Source organism: Emys orbicularis, chromosome 8 (assembly GCF_028017835.1).
Source record: "Emys orbicularis isolate rEmyOrb1 chromosome 8, rEmyOrb1.hap1, whole genome shotgun sequence".
Lineage (NCBI taxonomy): Eukaryota > Metazoa > Chordata > Testudines > Emydidae > Emys > Emys orbicularis.
Genome location: NC_088690.1, coordinates 43564155 through 43581331, shown reverse-complemented (window position 1 = coordinate 43581331; position 17177 = coordinate 43564155). Strand labels below are relative to the sequence as shown.

Sequence of the window (17177 nt, the reverse complement as noted above, 5' to 3'; positions counted from 1 at the left end):
CTGTGGGATAGCTACCCATAGCGCAATGCTCCGGAAGTCGACGCTAGCCTCGGTACTGTGGACGCGGTCCGCCGACTAGAGCACTTAGAGCATTTTATGTGGGGTTGTATACAACCGATTTCTATAATACCGGCTTCTATAAATTAGACCTAATTTCGTAGTGTAGACATACCCTTAGTTAAAGTGATGAGCCCCAGGGGCACAAAGCCCAGCAACCTTCCCTGCCTCTCAGGAGACAGCAGCAGCCAGGAGTTTTCCTGGAATGGTCTATAAACACACCCTACCCGCACTGGGAGTAGGAGCTGGGGGGGGTGTTCGTTAAATTAGTGCATTTGGGCCTCTACTGTACTGGATGTCATCTTTTCAAGTTTTTACTTGTTTTCCCCATATATACATACCTTCTGCACTGGAGTCTAAACTGAAGTCTTGACTCTGCAATATTTTTTCAACGATATCATCTGCATCTACTCTGGTGGCATCAACCCGCTTCAGTTGTGACTCTACAGAGTCTTGCTTCACTGGATGCCTGTCAGGATAAATACATTTAGAGATTCTAAAAACTAATTGTCAATACATTTAATTCAGAGTACTGTCACTATAAGAAGCCTTTCAAGTTATGTTAAGTGTACCTGCTGAGTTTTTCTGAAGATATATCTTTAACAGGAGTATCAAAATTATCATCAGTTACTTTTGGTTCAGTCTCTTCACATGGCTCTAGAATACTTCCAATTCCTGTAGACGTACTTCCCACTGAGGTGTTTCTCCTATGGCAGAGATCAGAAAAACTGGATGATCTGGAGTGACATGTGCTATACCCTATTGGAAAATAGAGAAGAGAGCCACATTAGTTACATTATTAATGGCCAGGACTCTGCTTTTCCCCACTATCTGGTTTGTTTTTACTCCCGACGAGAGCCTACACATGTTTTAAGAAGCTACATACACTCTCACACTCTATCCAATTCACTTAGTATATTTTCCTTCGAAGTCTTCATCATTCTTCTCTCTGCCTTCTTGAATGGTATCTTCATCAGCTTGAACACATTCTGGAGTTTTCTTTTCAGATTAAGAAAGAAGTGTATTAAGTAGGAATGCATTTTTCCGTGTGGATGACTGTAGCGATTATCAGATCTTTTTCATATCTGACTGACTAATTTTGCCTTTATGGTCAGTGTTGGATTTTTTCAGGTCTTCCTTTAAAATTTTTTCTTCTATTTCTTCACTTCCTGCATCTAGAGACATATATCCAGAGCAAACATGCTTTGGTAATTTTGTTCATGTAAAAGAAGGATGAAACTTGATAAAGTTCAAGTCTTTCCCTTTCAGTATTTTATGGCATTATCACGGATTGATTTTTGCCAGTTTGTGAATTGTGAAGACAAATTATTTCAGGCGCAGCATCTGATGTTGACGAGCTGCTGGAAAAGGAACATAAGGGACATGGCAAAAAAATTTCTATTGCAGGTTTATCTCCTCATTGTTCTGCTCCACCACATCAGACAATTTAATTGAACTTACACATTTGATCTTGACTCAGAGTAATCTAGTTTTCAACCTTTTGGGATGAGCATGAATCCTTTCTATCTTGCTCATTTACCAACTCTTGAAAATGTTTTCATTTTACTTTAGAAGAATTACTAGCTTCCATTACTTGATTTTATTCAGTTGCTCCTTCCCTATCACTTCTTTCAAGGCAGGTGGAATCAGATAAAGTCATACAATGATGGCTGGTAATCACTAGTCTTTCATTTGTGGTATGATCAGCAACTTAATGTCTACTACAGTTAGAAGGAGAATTTATCATCTAGTGAATTCAACACTTTGAAGAATGAGAAATAAGGTGAGCTAGCCAGCTTTCTGCAGAACCATGTTATTAGATGCTCTGCCAACCTTCCAGATAGTGCTAGAGTCTAGAAAACTCAAGGGCTTGATTTTATAACTACCTAGTCCCCTTTTCAACTGATTGCATGCATTAGCCATGACCCTGTCTCCAATCACCAGTAACTCCACCCATTGCCTCCTAGCCTTTTAATTCTCATTTCCTAATCGACATAACAACCCTGGTGTTTTCATCATCATTTCCCTTTTACTTTTTAGAACGCCTGAACCTTTTAGTCACAAATTAGAAACAGGTTCTAACATCAGTTATTTGTTAATAAAAGCTTTCATATACACTATGTCCATGTAAACATTTCCGAGTGGCAAAGTTAAAAAAAAAAAAAAACCACCTCTCCCTTTTCCAAAAAAGTAAGTCCCCCAAAAACCAGTAGGTGGGATTTTTCTTAATTAAAAAAACAAACCAACACAAAATCAGGTAGTTCCACAACTGTTGGTAGTTTGGTTTTAAAAGGGTTCACAATTCAAAAGCCCTAACTAGGTAGAATGTTTCTTTTTACCCACAAGCAGCCTATTTATATCAAAATGCTTTGTGAAGCTTCTGAAATACCAAAGCTAATAAAACTAATTCAAAGGAATTCAACATCAACTTCTACCTGACAATTTTGATTGCTGGCTTGCATAGCTTGATGTTCTGGAATGTCCGCATGCACCAAGTTCATCTGGGACTGATGCACTCTTTGCTGAGAGATCTACAATAAACGACAGTCAGAAAATATTGTTGAATCCAGCACTCAGTTTTTGGCCTACAGCTATTATCAGACATATGTCAGACCTCACAAGATAAGCAGAATGGGACTTGATACTAGTTAGATAAGAAACCTCTAAGGAAAATCCAGGTGCTGCAAGAAATGTTGTCAGCGTTCAAGTACATGACACTCACCTGGACTGTAAATAATTATTGATTCAAAGGAGAGCGTATCAGAGGGTACACAATTGGACAGCTTTTGGCTGAAGTACATTAATGACCAGAGGAAGCTGGGCCTTGAGTGAAGAGCCGATAACACTGCTTTTCTGGGGAAAGTGCCAACGCAGATGTGCTGGCCACTTTTCAAGCAGATACTTTTATAAAATTCTCTGTAGTTTCAGTTGACAAAATACCATTTCCTGTCCTAATCTCTGTCTAATATGGATGTGCACTAGTAAAATATATTGAGGCTCACCCTAGAGTTGCAGCATTATCTCTAGACTGATTCTTGCCTGCATATTTATACCTGCCTCTGGAAATTTCCACTACATGCATCTGACGAATTGGGTATTTTTTTTTACAGATCCAGACTAACACGGCTACCCCTCTGATACTTGAGCATTTTAATAATAAGTGAACTGATTTCTATAGTTTGTCAGCTTTCAGTATGACAAATGCTAAGTGATTCTTAAACTTGTACCATTAAAAACCTTATTCAATATCTATCCATAACACACCAAATCACAAAAGAGTTAGCTAATTTTAAGGGCCAATACACCCATGAAAGCACGATCATTCATAAATTAAATATTAAGGGCCAGATTCTGCTTTTTAAATTCTCAATGCCATTGAGATTTGCTTAAGTAGCAGAAAATACGCTCATAAAATATTTTGAATTTTAAAAAGGGACACAGGCAATTGATCCGATTTCCCTTTCTTTCCCACTTCTAATAGAAATACTGCTCCATTACACCAGTGTAAATCCAGCACATCAAAGGAATTACTCTGCATTTATATAGTGGTACCAAGAGCAATATTGCTCAACAAACAGAGTAGAAAGGGGATTTGGGATAAAATGTCCATGTCTGTTTAACATTCAAAATATTTCATGAATGTATTTGCTGCTACTTAGGTCTCAAACAACAATAAAACCAATAGCATTATTTCATACCTGATACACCCAGACGTACCACTTTCAAGTTCTCTCCACCTTTCCTGTCTTCATGTAAAGATTCCGATTCTCCAGCAATTGAGATGGACATTCCTGTGGAAGGAGGCCTGTAAGCAAATGCACAGAGATCAGGGTTTGCTTTTATCTGTGCTTGTGTCTTTTTGGAAGCATCATCGTGATTTGGGTGGTGGTGGGGGTTATAGGTTCAATTCACATTGGACTTCACTGGGGCTTAATAAGATTGTAGTATCAATAAATTTAGGAACACAGTCCCCCAGTTCCCTTTGTCCAAAACTGTTCAAATTCAGGGTTCCTTGCAAAGTTCATCCATTTTCTCAGCCTTCTGGGGAGGACTGAAACTCTTGGAGGATCCATGGAAAGATACAGATATATCTTGTTGACTGATTGTTGGTTATTTTTTTTAATTGGAAGGGGAGGTGTTTGGTTTGGATTTAGTTTTTAATTAAAGTACTCCGAGCCCAGGATAGGCATTTTGAGTGTATACAAATGTTTCTATCCTTGGCAGAACACACAGGTTCAGTAAGAATAACCAAGTGTCCAGTGTCCCCTTTCCATAACATTTACATTACTAGATTGTAAATTTGTTTGCAGGGATATAAAGCGAGACACTTGACTCCAATTCTGACTTAAAATATACATGTATTTTATTACAAGACATTATTAATTTGTTTTACTTCAAGAGAGCCAATGTGGAATGAGTGACATTTAATACCACAGTACTAAGCTTATGATTACATGATAGCTGGCTAATCAAATAATAGCAGAGTTGAATTGTTTGGTTTATTTCCAGCTGGAAATGCTTTTCATGGCCTGCCACAGCAATAATAATTTAACAACTGCCTCAATGGCCTCACCCACGTACATGGGGTCTATGGACAATGACAAGGTGTAGCAGGCATATTTCCTATTAAATCTTAATCCTTCTCTATGATTTTTTTTAGGTCAAATGCATACCTAAGCAATAGGTTTGCTTACACACATCCTCTCCCCCACAAGTAATGGGCATAAAGATACATACAACCAGAAACAGTTCAAAATATGAAAATGTAATAACTGAGCTATCCCATACGAAATATTCAACCAACATGCCAATTTTAAATATACTCAAGGAGATACAATTTATTGAACACAAACTGGTTTCGCTACAGAAGAGTATCTACCACAAAATCATGGAGTCCGAGAGCCTCTGTGCTGTTGAGGCGGAGGAAAGTCTCAGGGAAGGACAACATCAAGCAGGAGAAGAAGGAAACTATCCCATAGTTGGGAACCTCTTTCCAGATGTCATGCTGTCCTCTCACATTGAGGATACCCCTCTGGGGGAGGGGACCCGAGTTATTAGGAAGAGGTAGGTAATAGTAATGGGGGATTTGATTATTAGCAATACAATATAGATAGTTGGGTTTGTGATGACCGAGAGAACTACATGGTGAGCTGCCTGATGGGTGTGAAGGTTGCGGACCTCTCGAGGCATCTAGATAGGCTTACGTGCAGTGCTAGGGAGGAGCCAGTGGTGGTGGTACACGTAGGTAAAAAATGACAAAAAGTAGGAGAGAGATCGTGGAGGCCAAATTTAGGCTGCTAGGCAAAAGATTAAAGTCCAGGACCTCCATGGTAACATTCTCTGAAATGCTTCCAGTTCCACACCCAGAGCGAGTTAGACAGGCAGTAGCTGTAGCTGATTTTCATTTGATTAGAGAATTTGAAAAAGTTTCCATTTTCTAAGAAAACAGCCAGCTAATCAAAACAAAACTAAAAACAAAACCCCACATCTGGATCAGCTACAATATTTGCTGGGTTTGATTTGAAAGTTTAGTATTCCAGGAAAGAATTATATCATCAGTTTGGAAGAGATCAAGACTGAATAATTTTGTCAAGCCATTGTGAAGTAAAATACAAGTTTTAACACATAAACAAGAGATTCTTTTTGCTTTTATTGCAAGCCCCTAACATCAATTATACAACAGAAAGAGACTTTATAGTAGTCCTTTAACAGGGCTTTAGAGAGCCTGATTAAATTTTTTTCTGGAGACAAAGTTATCCATAAATCTCAGATACACTTTTTATGGCAAAACAGAAAACTCAATTTAAATGTTGATTTCAACTTTATATGTACTAGTGTACAGAGAAAAGGAATAAATTATTTTATTAGAAAACTGGCTAGAATTTAGTAGCCCTTTGGGAATCACTGCTCTGAGTAATATCAGGTTAATGCAATCAGTGCCAGTGACATATGTAGACATGTGGCAATAAGTAAATATAGGAGTGTGCAATAAACAGAGATAAAACAAACTCTGCCCTGCTAAACAAACTTCATCTCCTGTCCACTATGTAGTGGGTGAAATCCTCATCCTTCCACTCAGGCCCATTTATACCAGGTTAAAAAAGGGGCCAGAGCAGTGTACAAGGGCTCTAATAGCCCTGGATCTGACCGGGGAGAACTCCCGCACTGTAGGAACCAAGGAAGATTGCAGGCGGGCCATACTCCGAGGTCACCCTCTCAAGCCTTAGTGTAGGGGATATGGCCGCAGCATGTAACCCTGCAAAGATTCTGGTTGCCATAACTTAAACAGCCCCTTACTGCTGTCTACGTTACATCAGAGTCTGCTTTGAACCTTGGAGCAACCCAGAATCTGGAGGGTGCAAATGGTAGCCTTAAAGCCACATCAGCTCCACACATCACATTAGGCTGAGAATACTGTGCTGCATCTTTTAGAATCCAGTCCAGAATATCTCCCAGTATATTTTATTTTAATACTTAATTTTTTATTAAATTTGTTTTATATTTTACACAACAAATAAACTAGGGCTGTCAAGCGACTAAAATAATTGCGCAATTAATCGCACTGTTAAACAATAATAGAATATCATTTATTTAAATATTTTTGGATGTTTTCTACATTTTCAAATATATTGATTTCAATTACAACACAGAATAAAAAGTGTACAATGCTCACTTTATATTTATTTTTTATTACAAATATTTGCACTGTAAAAAACAAATGAAATAGTATATTTCAATTCACCTCATACAAGTACTGTAGTGCAATCTCTTTATCATGAAAGTTGAACTTACAAATGTAGAATTATGTACAAAAAATAACTGCATTCAAAAATAAAACAATGTAAAACTTTAGAACCTACAAGTCCACTCAGTCCTACTTCAGCCAATTGCTCAGACAAACAAGTTTGGTTACGATTTGCAGGAGATAATGCTGTCCACGTCTTGTTTACAATGTCACCTGAAAGTGAGAAGAGGCGTTCTCACTGTTGTAGCTGGCATCACAAGATATTTACGTGCCAGATGCGCTAAAGATTCATATGCCCCTTCATGCCTAAATCACCATTCCAGAAGACATGTGTCCATGCTGATGACAGGTTCTGCTCGATAACGATCCAAAGCAGCGCAGACCGACGCATGTTCATTTTCATCATGTGTGTCAGATGCCACCAGCAGAAGGTTAATTCTCTTTTTTGGTGGTTTGGGTTCCGTAGTTTCCGCATCAGAGTGTTGCTCTTTTAAGACATCTGAAAGCACGCTCCACACATCATTCCTCTCAGATTTTGGAAGGCACTTCAGATTCTTAAACCTTGGGTTGAGTGCTGTATCTATCCTAAGAAATCTCACATCGGTACCTTCTTTGTGTTTTGTCAAATCTGCTGTGAAAGTGTTCTTAAAATGAACGTGTGCTGGGTCATCATCCGAGACTGCTATAACATGAAATATATGGCAGAATGTGGGTGAAACAGAACAGGAAACAAACTCCTTGGGAGAGAATTGTGTCACAAATTTAATTAACACTTTTTTTTTTTTTTTTTAAACGAGCATCATCACATGGAAGCATGACCTCTAGAATGGTGGCCGAAGCATGAAGGGACATATGAATGTTTAGCACACCTGGCACGTAAATACCTTGCAACGCTGGCTACAAAAGTGCCACATGAATGCCTGTTCTCACTTTCAGGTGACATTGTAAATAAGAAGCAGTCAGCAGTATCTCCTGTAAATGTAAACAAACAAGAAGTAGGACTGAGTGGACTTGTAGGTGCTAAAGTTTTAAATTGTTTTGTTTTTGAGTGCAGTTATGTAACAACAAATCTACATTTGTAAGTTACACTTGCATGATAAAGAGATTGCTCTACAGTACTTGTATGAGGTGAATTGAAAAAATACTATTTCTTTTATCATTTTTATAGTTCACATATTTGTAATAAAAATAATATGAAGTGAGCACTGTACTCTTTGTATTCTGTGTTGTAATAGAAATCAATATATTTGAAAATGTAGAAAAACATCCAAAAATATTTAATAAATTTCAATTGGTATTCTATTAACAGTGCAATTAATCGCAATTATTTTTTTTAATTGCAGTTAATTTTTTTGAGTTAATCATGTGAGTTAACTGCGATTAATCGACAGCCCTACTTTATTCACAAGGGGACTGACTTTGATCCAGATTAAGGCTCAGAAAGTAGGAAAATAAAATTAGAAATCTTCAAGGAGAAGACATCTGAGACACACTGACAGAATAAGAAGGTAGACATTAGATTTTTCAGATTACTATTATTCGCCTCTTTATTCTAGACTAGTTTTTAATCTTTGAGTGTCACCTAAGGTTTTTCTATCTTGTCCCATTGGATATTGTTTGAAAGGACTAAAAGAATAGTAGCTCACACTATAAACTGAAGAATTCTATACAATATTTTGAGTTTGTGCTCAGCACAATATACTGTTAATAGAAACATATCATGTAACAGAACCACACCCCGTTCTTAACTAGTTTAGTTAAGACTATCTGTCTTTCTCTTCCCCCCATTAATTATAAAGTGCCCATTATCCTGGACTTATAGCTTGGCATATAAACAGTGGTTGAGCCTAAAACTGGCAATTTAGGATTTCAGTTCAGTTCAGAGAGGATTTATAAATCATCCTAACATCTAGTTCATCTAATTTGAAGTTACAAAATGTGTACATGACATCCAAAAGTCTTACCAGTTCAAAATACTGTCATTTTTTTAAAATGAAGGCAAGTGTATAATTTTGCATTGAGTGTTAAAAGAAAGCAGCAGACAGCATACCATTAGGGGAGGGAAGGAGAGATACTTCTTAATATGAACTTTGAAGGATTAATGTTTCTCCTGCCTATCCCTAAACAGCAGCTCTTTATTTTGGACATTGCTAAACTGGCTCAAGGGTCATGATTTTAAACATGTAACTCCTTTTGATTTGCAGTTACTTCCACTTTTTGACAAAATATTCTGAGAGATATACATGTAATCGAACATTAAACTTCCCAAAACCATGTTAAATTTAAACTAAAAAAGTCATATCTAGAACGTTGCATTTACAGGATGTAATTTCATTTGAACAGCAGCCTGGATTGAATAAAAACCTCAGTACAAATAAAGTTCAAATTACTTGAATGGTTTAAACATAAGCCGGACAGATCTGGTTGAATAAGACAAAAGTGTTTAATAGCTAAGGCTGTGAATCATTCACGGAGGTCACGGAAGTCACGGCTTCCATGACTTTCTGTAAGCTCCGTGAATTTTGCAGCTCCTGACCCCAGGACCACCGCAGCAGCTGGGGAAGCCCCGGGGCCAGCCACACCAGCCACTGCCCTGGCGCTGCCCCAGGCCGCTCATCCCTGGCACTGCGCCAGGCCGCTCCCCACCCGGACCAGCGGCGGGGGGGCCCCCGGGTCACCCCCCCCTCCAGCAGAAGCATTGCCCCACGTTGCCCCGCCCCAAGCAGCAGTCTTCAGGAGCACCCCCTTTCTGGCAGGTAAGATTTAGTCACAGGTATTTTTAGTAAAAGTCATGGACAGGTCATGGGGCCATGACTTTTTGTTTATTGCCTGTGACCTGTCCATGACTTTTACTAAAAATACCCATGACTAAAACGTAGCCTTATTAATAGCTTTTAAGTGCAACTAGAAAATCTTGCCACAAATTTCAAAAAGCCATTTGGAACTAGAATTGAAGATAGCTTGTCATTTTTAAGAGATTGAAAGCGCTCTGTACATCTTTACAAGCCAGAAAAGTAGCATTAGGTTTTGTACTGTTCTGGTAATAGTGGTAGGTCTTACAATGATGCGTCTAATATTTAAAAGCTTTTCCATTTAATGTTAATGAAAGTGGTCTCAAAAAAGCACATTTTAAAAATAAAAAACTAACCTTCAGAGTCCTACAAATATGATTTATGGTGGTAACGCTGAATAGTATCTCCATTCCTACTAACCAGGTTATCTAAATTGTGTTTAGCAAACTGTGGCTTTGCTGGAAATAGGAATTTTCCCAATTGCACTGTTACAATTAGGCCACCCGCCAAGCTTGTATGACTCAGAATAAAAAGGAAAGAAGGCAAAATTTATCGTACTCACAACTACATTTTTCCCTAAGGTGCAGCACATGATTTTCTGCTATGTGGTTAGCTGCAGAAGTAAACACACAATGAAGTAGAGCTATTGTATTCCCTTAGCTACAAATCAAACACAGATCCTTGTTACAAAGCAGTGTATTTTCCTCACTACCACCTCCCTTCCCAAAGAAAGCATGACATTTTTTGCTATCTTACACAATGGCCTTGGTAACAAATCTTTTTTATATGAAATCAGATCACACAGACTTTTGAATTTTAAATAAATCATTTATAAACCTATGAGGTTTAGTTACTGAAAGATGTAATAGCTTTTCTAAAAACGTAGGCATCAATAGAGTTCCTCTCCACCAACCAAGTTTACATAGGCTTTGTGCAGGGAACAGTATTTGCCCCAAGTGTTTTTCTGAATTTCTATAGCCTTACACGCTTAAAATTTGATATATATTCAAGTAGAGAATATAAAGTATTTCAAGGCAAAGAAAAAACTGCCACTCAACTACCAGTATTTATATTCTGTTAGTCAGTATTCAGCTACCATTTAAATTTTCCATGTTTCTTTAATATTGTCACTTTGAAGATAAAGATTTGGACACGTACAACTTTAAACAAGAGTTGAGCCACTAAATTACAACTGAAATTCCAGACCCCATAGCGTTCTTAAACTTACGTTTTAAAACATGGGTCTCCGGACATTAGCTGCATGCTGATCAATACCTACAAATCAGGAAAAACAACACACATAAGCAAAACAAAGAAAACACCATAAGTCAGCAAAGGAATTGATCTGTGATGTTATATGGTGTGTCAATAAGTAATACTCATTACCAAATTTGCATTTAAATTGAAAATATGTGTGTGTGTGTGTGTGTGTGTGTGTGTGTGTGTGTGTGTGTGTGTGTGTGTACACACACACACACACACAGAGGATGGCCACATGCTTCTGTAAAGAAAACTAATTGTGTCCAAAATAATACTGGTACAGAAGAGACTTAGGGTATGTCTACACTGCGAAATTAGATCGAATTTATAGAAGCCGGTTTTATAGAAATCGGTTGTATACAGCCGATTGTGTGTGTCCCCACATAAAATGCTCTAAGTGCTCTAGTCGGCGGACCGCGTCCACAGTACCGAGGCTAGCGTTGACTTCCGGAGCATTGCACTATGGGTAGCTATCCCACAGTTCCCGCAGTCTCCGCCGCCCATTGGAATTCTGGGTTGAGATCCCAATGCCTGAATGATGCAAAACAGTGTCGCGGGGGGTTCTGGGTACATGTCGTCAGGCCCCTCCCCCTCCGTCAGAGCAACGGCAGACAATAGATTCGCGCCTTTTTACCTGGGTTACCTGTGCAGACAACATACTACGGCAAGCATGGAGCCCGCTCAGCTCAGCTCAGTGTCACCATATGTCATCTGGGTGCCGGCAGACGTGGGACTGCATTGCTACACAGCAGCAGCAGCTAACTGCCTTTTGGCGGTAGATGGTGCAGCATGACTGGTAGCCATAGGGCTGCATTGCACCAGCCCCTTGCCTTTTGGTAGAAGATGGTATATTACGATTGGTATCCATCGTCATCGTACTGCAGTGGCTGTCGATCATGGGCACCTGGGCAGACATGCTCAGTCCTATTGAACTGTCTTGACGATGATGGCTATCAGTCGTAGTATGCTATTTTCTGCCAAACGCCCAGTATTTTCTGCTAAGCACCCAGAAGAGGTCGAGGGCGATCTGGGTGCTGGCAGACATGGGGCTGGGAGACGTGGGGCTGCATTGCTACACAGCAGCAGCCCCTTGCCTTTTGGTAGAAGATGGTATATTACGACTGGTATCCATCGTCATCATACTGCAGTGGCTATCAGTCATGCTGCACCGTCGGCTGCCAGCTTAAGATGTAAAAAATAGATTTGTTCTGTATTCATTAGCTTCCCCCTCCCTCCGTGAAATCAACGGCCTGCTAAACCCAGGGTTTTGAGTTCAATCTTTGGGGGGGGGCCATTCTGTGTGACAGTTGTTTGTGTTTCTCCCTGATGCACAGCCACCTTTGTTGATTTTAATTCCCTGTACCTGTACACCATGTCATCACTCGCCCCTCCCTCCCTCCCTCCCCTGGTCCGTCAGATACTAGTTTCGCGCCTTTTTTCAGACCAGGCGCCATGGCTAGCACTGGGATCATGGAGCCCGCTCAGATCACCGCGGCAATTATGAGCACTATGAACACCACGCGCATTGTCCTGGAGTATATGCAGAGCCAGGACTTGCCAAAGCAAAACCAGGACCAGCCGAGGAGGCGATTGCAGTGCGGCGACGAGAGTGATGAGGAAATTGACATGGACATAGACCTCTCACAAGGCACAGGCCCCAGCAATGTGGAAATCACGGTGTTACTGGGGCAGGCTCATGCCGTGGAACGCCGATTCTGGGCCTGGGAAACAAGCACAGACTGGTGGGACCGCATCGTGCTGCAGGTGTGGGACGATTCCCAGTGGCTGCGAAACTTTCGCATGCGTAAGGGCACTTTCATGGAACTTTTTGACTTGCTTTCCCCTGCTCTGAAGCGCCAGAATACCAGGATGAGAGCAGCCCTCACAGTTGAGAAGCGAGAGGCGATAGCCCTGTGGAAGCTTGCAATGCCAGACAGCTACCGGTCAGTCGGGAATCAATTTGGAGTGGGCAAATCTACTGTGGGGGCTGCTGTGATCCAAGTTGCCAGGGCAATGAAAGACCTGGTGATATCAAGGGTAGTGACTCTGGGAAACGTGCAGGCCATAGTGGATGGCTTTGCTGCAATGGGATTCCCAAACTGTGGTGGGGCCATAGACGGAACCCATATCCCTATCTTGGCACCGGAGCACCAAGCCACCGAGTACATAAACCGCAAGGGGTACTTTTCAATGCTGCTGCAAGCCCTGGTGGATCACAAGGGACGTTTCACCAACATCAACGTGGGATGGCCGGGAAAGGTACATGATGCTCGCGTCTTCAGGCACTCTGGTCTGTTTCGAAAGCTGGAGGAAGGGACTTTCTTCCCGGACCAGAAAGTAACCGTTGGGGATGTTGAAATGCCTATCGTGATCCTTGGGGACCCAGCCTACCCCTTAATGCCATGGCTCATGAAGCCGTACACAGGCAGCCTGGACAGGAGTCAGGACCTGTTCAACTACAGGCTGAGCAAGTGCCGAATGGTGGTGGAATGTGCATTTGGACGTTTAAAAGCGCGCTGGCGCAGCTTACTGACTCGCTCAGACCTCAGTGAAAAGAATATCCCCATTGTTATTGCTGCGCGCTCCACAATATCTGTGAGAGTAAGGGGGAGACATTTATGGCAGGGTGGGAGGTTGAGGCAAATCGCCTGGCCGCTGATTACGCGCAGCCAGACACCAGGGCAGTTAGAGGAGCACAGCAGGGTGCGGTGCGCATCAGAGAAGCTTTGAAAACGAGTTTTGTGACTGGCCAGGCTACGGTGTGAAACTTCTGTTTGTTTCTCCTTGATGAACCCTCCGCCCCCCCCCCCGGTTCACTCTACTTCCCTGTAAGCCAACCACCCCACCCTCCGCTCCCCCCTTCGAGCACCGCTTGCAGAGGCAATAAAGTCATTGTTACTTCACATGCATGCATTCTTTATTAATTCATCACACAACTAGGGGGATAATTGCCAAGGTAGCCCGGATTGGGTGGGGGAGGAGGGAAGGAAAAGGACACACTGCAGTTTAAAATTTAACTCTTATTGAAGGCCAGCCTTCTGATGCTAGGGCAATCATCTGGGGTGGAGTGACTGGGTGGCCGGAGGCCCCCCCACCGTGTTCTTGGGCGTCTGGGTGAGGAGGCTATGGACCTTGGGGAGGAGGGCTGTTGGTTACACAGGGGCTGTAGCGGCGGTCTCTGCTCCTGCTGCCTTTCCTGCAGCTCAACCATACGCTGGAGCATATCAGTTTGATGCTCCAGCAGCCGGAGCATCGACTCTTGCCTTCTGTCTGCAAGCTGACGCCACCTATCATCTTCAGCCCGCAACTTGCTCTGTTCATCCCGCGATTCAGCCCGCCACCTCTCCTCTCGTTCATATTGTGCTTTTCTGTAGTCTGACATTGACTGCCTCCACGCATTCTGCTGTGCTCTGTCAGCGTGGGAGGACATCTGGAGTTCCGTGAACATATCATCCCGCGTCCTCCGTTTTCTCTTGCTAATCTTCACTAGCCTCTGTGAAGGAGAAACATTTGCAGCTGGTGGAGGAGAAGGGAGAGGTGGTTAAAAAAAGACACATTTTAGAGAACAATGGGTACACTCTTTCACGTTAAATTTTGCTGTTCACATTACACAGCACATGTGCTTTCGTTACAAGGTCGCATTTTTCCTCTTATATTGAGGGCCTGCCGGTTTGGTGTGAGAGATCACTCACGCAGTGCCAGGCCACAGATTTCGGCTTGCAGGCAGCCATGGTAAGCCACAGTCTTTTGGCTTTTATAACCTTCTTAACATGTGGGAATGGTTTCAAACAGTAGCGCTCTCATTTCCCATACCAAGCACCCGTTGGGTTGGCCATTTAAAATGGGTTTGCATTTTAAAAGGAGGGGCTGCGGTTTCCGGGTTAACATGCAGCACATACCCAACTAACTCCCCTCCTCCCTCCCACACCCAATTCTCTGGGATGATGACTTCACCCCTCCCCCTCCACCACGTGGCTAACAGCGGGGAATATTTCTGTTCAGCAGAGCAGGAACGGGCACCTCTGAATGTCCCCTTAATAAAATCGCCCCATTTCAACCAGGTGACCGTGAATGATATCATTCTCCTGAGGATAACAAAGAGCGATAAGGAATGGATGTTGTCTGCATGCCAGCAAACATCGGGACCATACGCTGCCATGCTTTGTTATGCAATGATTCCAGACTACGTGCTACTGGCCTGGCGTGGTAAAGTGTCCTACCATGGCGGACGGGATAAGGCAGCCCTCCCCAGAAACCTTTTGCAAAGGCTTTGGGAGTACATGAAGGAGAGTTTTCTGGAGATGTCCCTGGAGGATTTCCGCTCCATCCCCATACACGTTAACAGACTTTTCCAGTAGCTGTATTGGCCGCGATTGCCAGGGCAAATTAATCATTAATCATTAAACACGCTTGCTTTTAAACCATGTGTAATATTTACAAAGGTACACTCACCAGAGGTCCCCTGTGCGCCCTCAGGGGATGGGAGCACGCCTTGGGTGAGTTCGGGGGTTACTGGTTCCAGGTCCAGGGTGATAAACATATCCTGGCTGTTGGGGAAACCGGTTTCTCCGCTTCCTTGCTGCTGTGAGCTATCTACATTATCTCCATCCTCATCTTCCTCGTACCCTGAACCCGCTTCCCTGTGTGTTTCTCCAGTGAGGGAGTCATAGCACACGGTTGGGGTAGTGGTGGCTGCACCCCCTAGAATGGCATGCAGCTCCGCGTAAAAGCGGCATGTTTGCGGCTCTGCCCCGGACCTTCCGTTTGCTTCTCTGGCTTTGTGGTAGGCTTGCCTTAGCTCCTTAATTTTCACGCGGCACTACTGTGCGTCCCTGTTATGGCCTCTGTCCTTCATGGCCTTGGAGACCTTTTCTAATATTTTGCCATTTCGTTTACTGCTACCGAGTTCAGCTAGCACTGATTCATCTCCCCATATGGCGAGCAGATCCCGTACCTCCCATTCTGTCCATGATGGAGCTCTTTTGCGATCCTGGGACTCCATCACGGTTACCTGTGCTGATGAGCTCTGCGTGGTCACCTGTGCTCTCCACGCTGAGCAAACAGGAAATGAAATTCAAACGTTCGCGGGGCTTTTCCTGTCTACCTGGTCAGTGCATCTGAGTTGAGTGTGCTGTCCAGAGCGGTCACAATGAAGCACTGTGGGATAGCTCCCGGAGGCCAATAACGTCGAATTCCGTCCACACTACCCCAATTCCGACCCGCTAAGGCCGATTTTATCGCTAATCCCCTCGTCAGAGGTGGAGTAAAGAAACCGGTTTAAAGGGCCCTTTAAGGCGAAAGAAAGGGCTTCGTCGTGTGAACGTGTCCAGGCTTAATTCGATTTAACGCTGCTAAAGTCGACCTAAACTCGTAGTGTAAGACCAGGCCTTAAACCGCTATAAATCTTACATGGCAGTCTTTTAAACAAACCAAAAGCTACAAAGTAGTGTTTGAAATCAGTTACATTATTTCATTTCTACCTTAGGATTCTATAAAAGGACACAAGACAATACAATAAAAAGAAGTATCAACAGTAGGGGGTTCAAGAGAGAGAAGGACTGTAGGAGATCTCGTCCGTCCCCCTAGATCAACAATGTGAATGTACAAGGAATTCCATTTGCACATACACCAGCAGCAGGCACATTACTCCACCGAATCATCATTTATTAACAGTTTCTTATTAAATTGTCAAGAGACAAAAACTGGTTGTGCTACCATCATTGGGAAGGCCACAGGTGAAGGCAACCATAAAGGCAAATAATGTCATCAAACATCCATAAACACGGCAAGTCAGGACTCATTTGACCAAAAAGTTGACACCACCAGCAGCGTTTTCATGAATGTTTTCTGGAAATGTTCTGGAGGAGCCTAGGATTGCCCCAAACAAGCAGAAACTGAAGACCTAAACTGTATAGTTACCTTGTGACTGATCAATCCCAGTGCCCCAACATCACAATTTAATCAAATTACACAAATCTGTCCCAAATTCTACTGATCCAAATGGATTAGAACAGAAAAGGATGGTGGTTCTAGATCACTCTCAGGGGTTTAAGATTTCAAATATTTCCACAATTTCTTTGGCACTGGTTAGAGAGTGAGTGGAAGGGGATTTCCATCTCCCATCACAATCCATGACTGAATGTTAAAGCTGGCTCATTCTTTACAGAATTAGGCAAGCCAACTAAAGAAAAACTACGCTGAAAAGAACTAACTGCATAGTTACACGAACATATAACTGTTACAGTATTTATATAAACTATGTCTACACTAGACTCCGATTGTCTTCTTATATTGAATTTACTTTGCATTGCCAATTCCTATTG

General features: G+C 42.2%; 1 protein-coding gene across 1 annotated transcript in view; it reads right to left on the bottom strand.

The window, feature by feature from the left end:
* Positions 1–17177, bottom strand: part of EEIG2 (EEIG family member 2) — a 54026-nt gene that overhangs the window by 7664 nt on the left and 29185 nt on the right. The window contains exons 5-9 of the mRNA XM_065409867.1: positions 10823–10869; positions 3756–3862; positions 2493–2588; positions 630–816; positions 399–526 (exon numbers count right to left, since the gene is read on the bottom strand). Coding sequence (XP_065265939.1) covers positions 399–526; positions 630–816; positions 2493–2588; positions 3756–3862; positions 10823–10869 — 565 coding nt within the window. The remainder of the gene's footprint in view (positions 1–398; positions 527–629; positions 817–2492; positions 2589–3755; positions 3863–10822; positions 10870–17177) is intronic.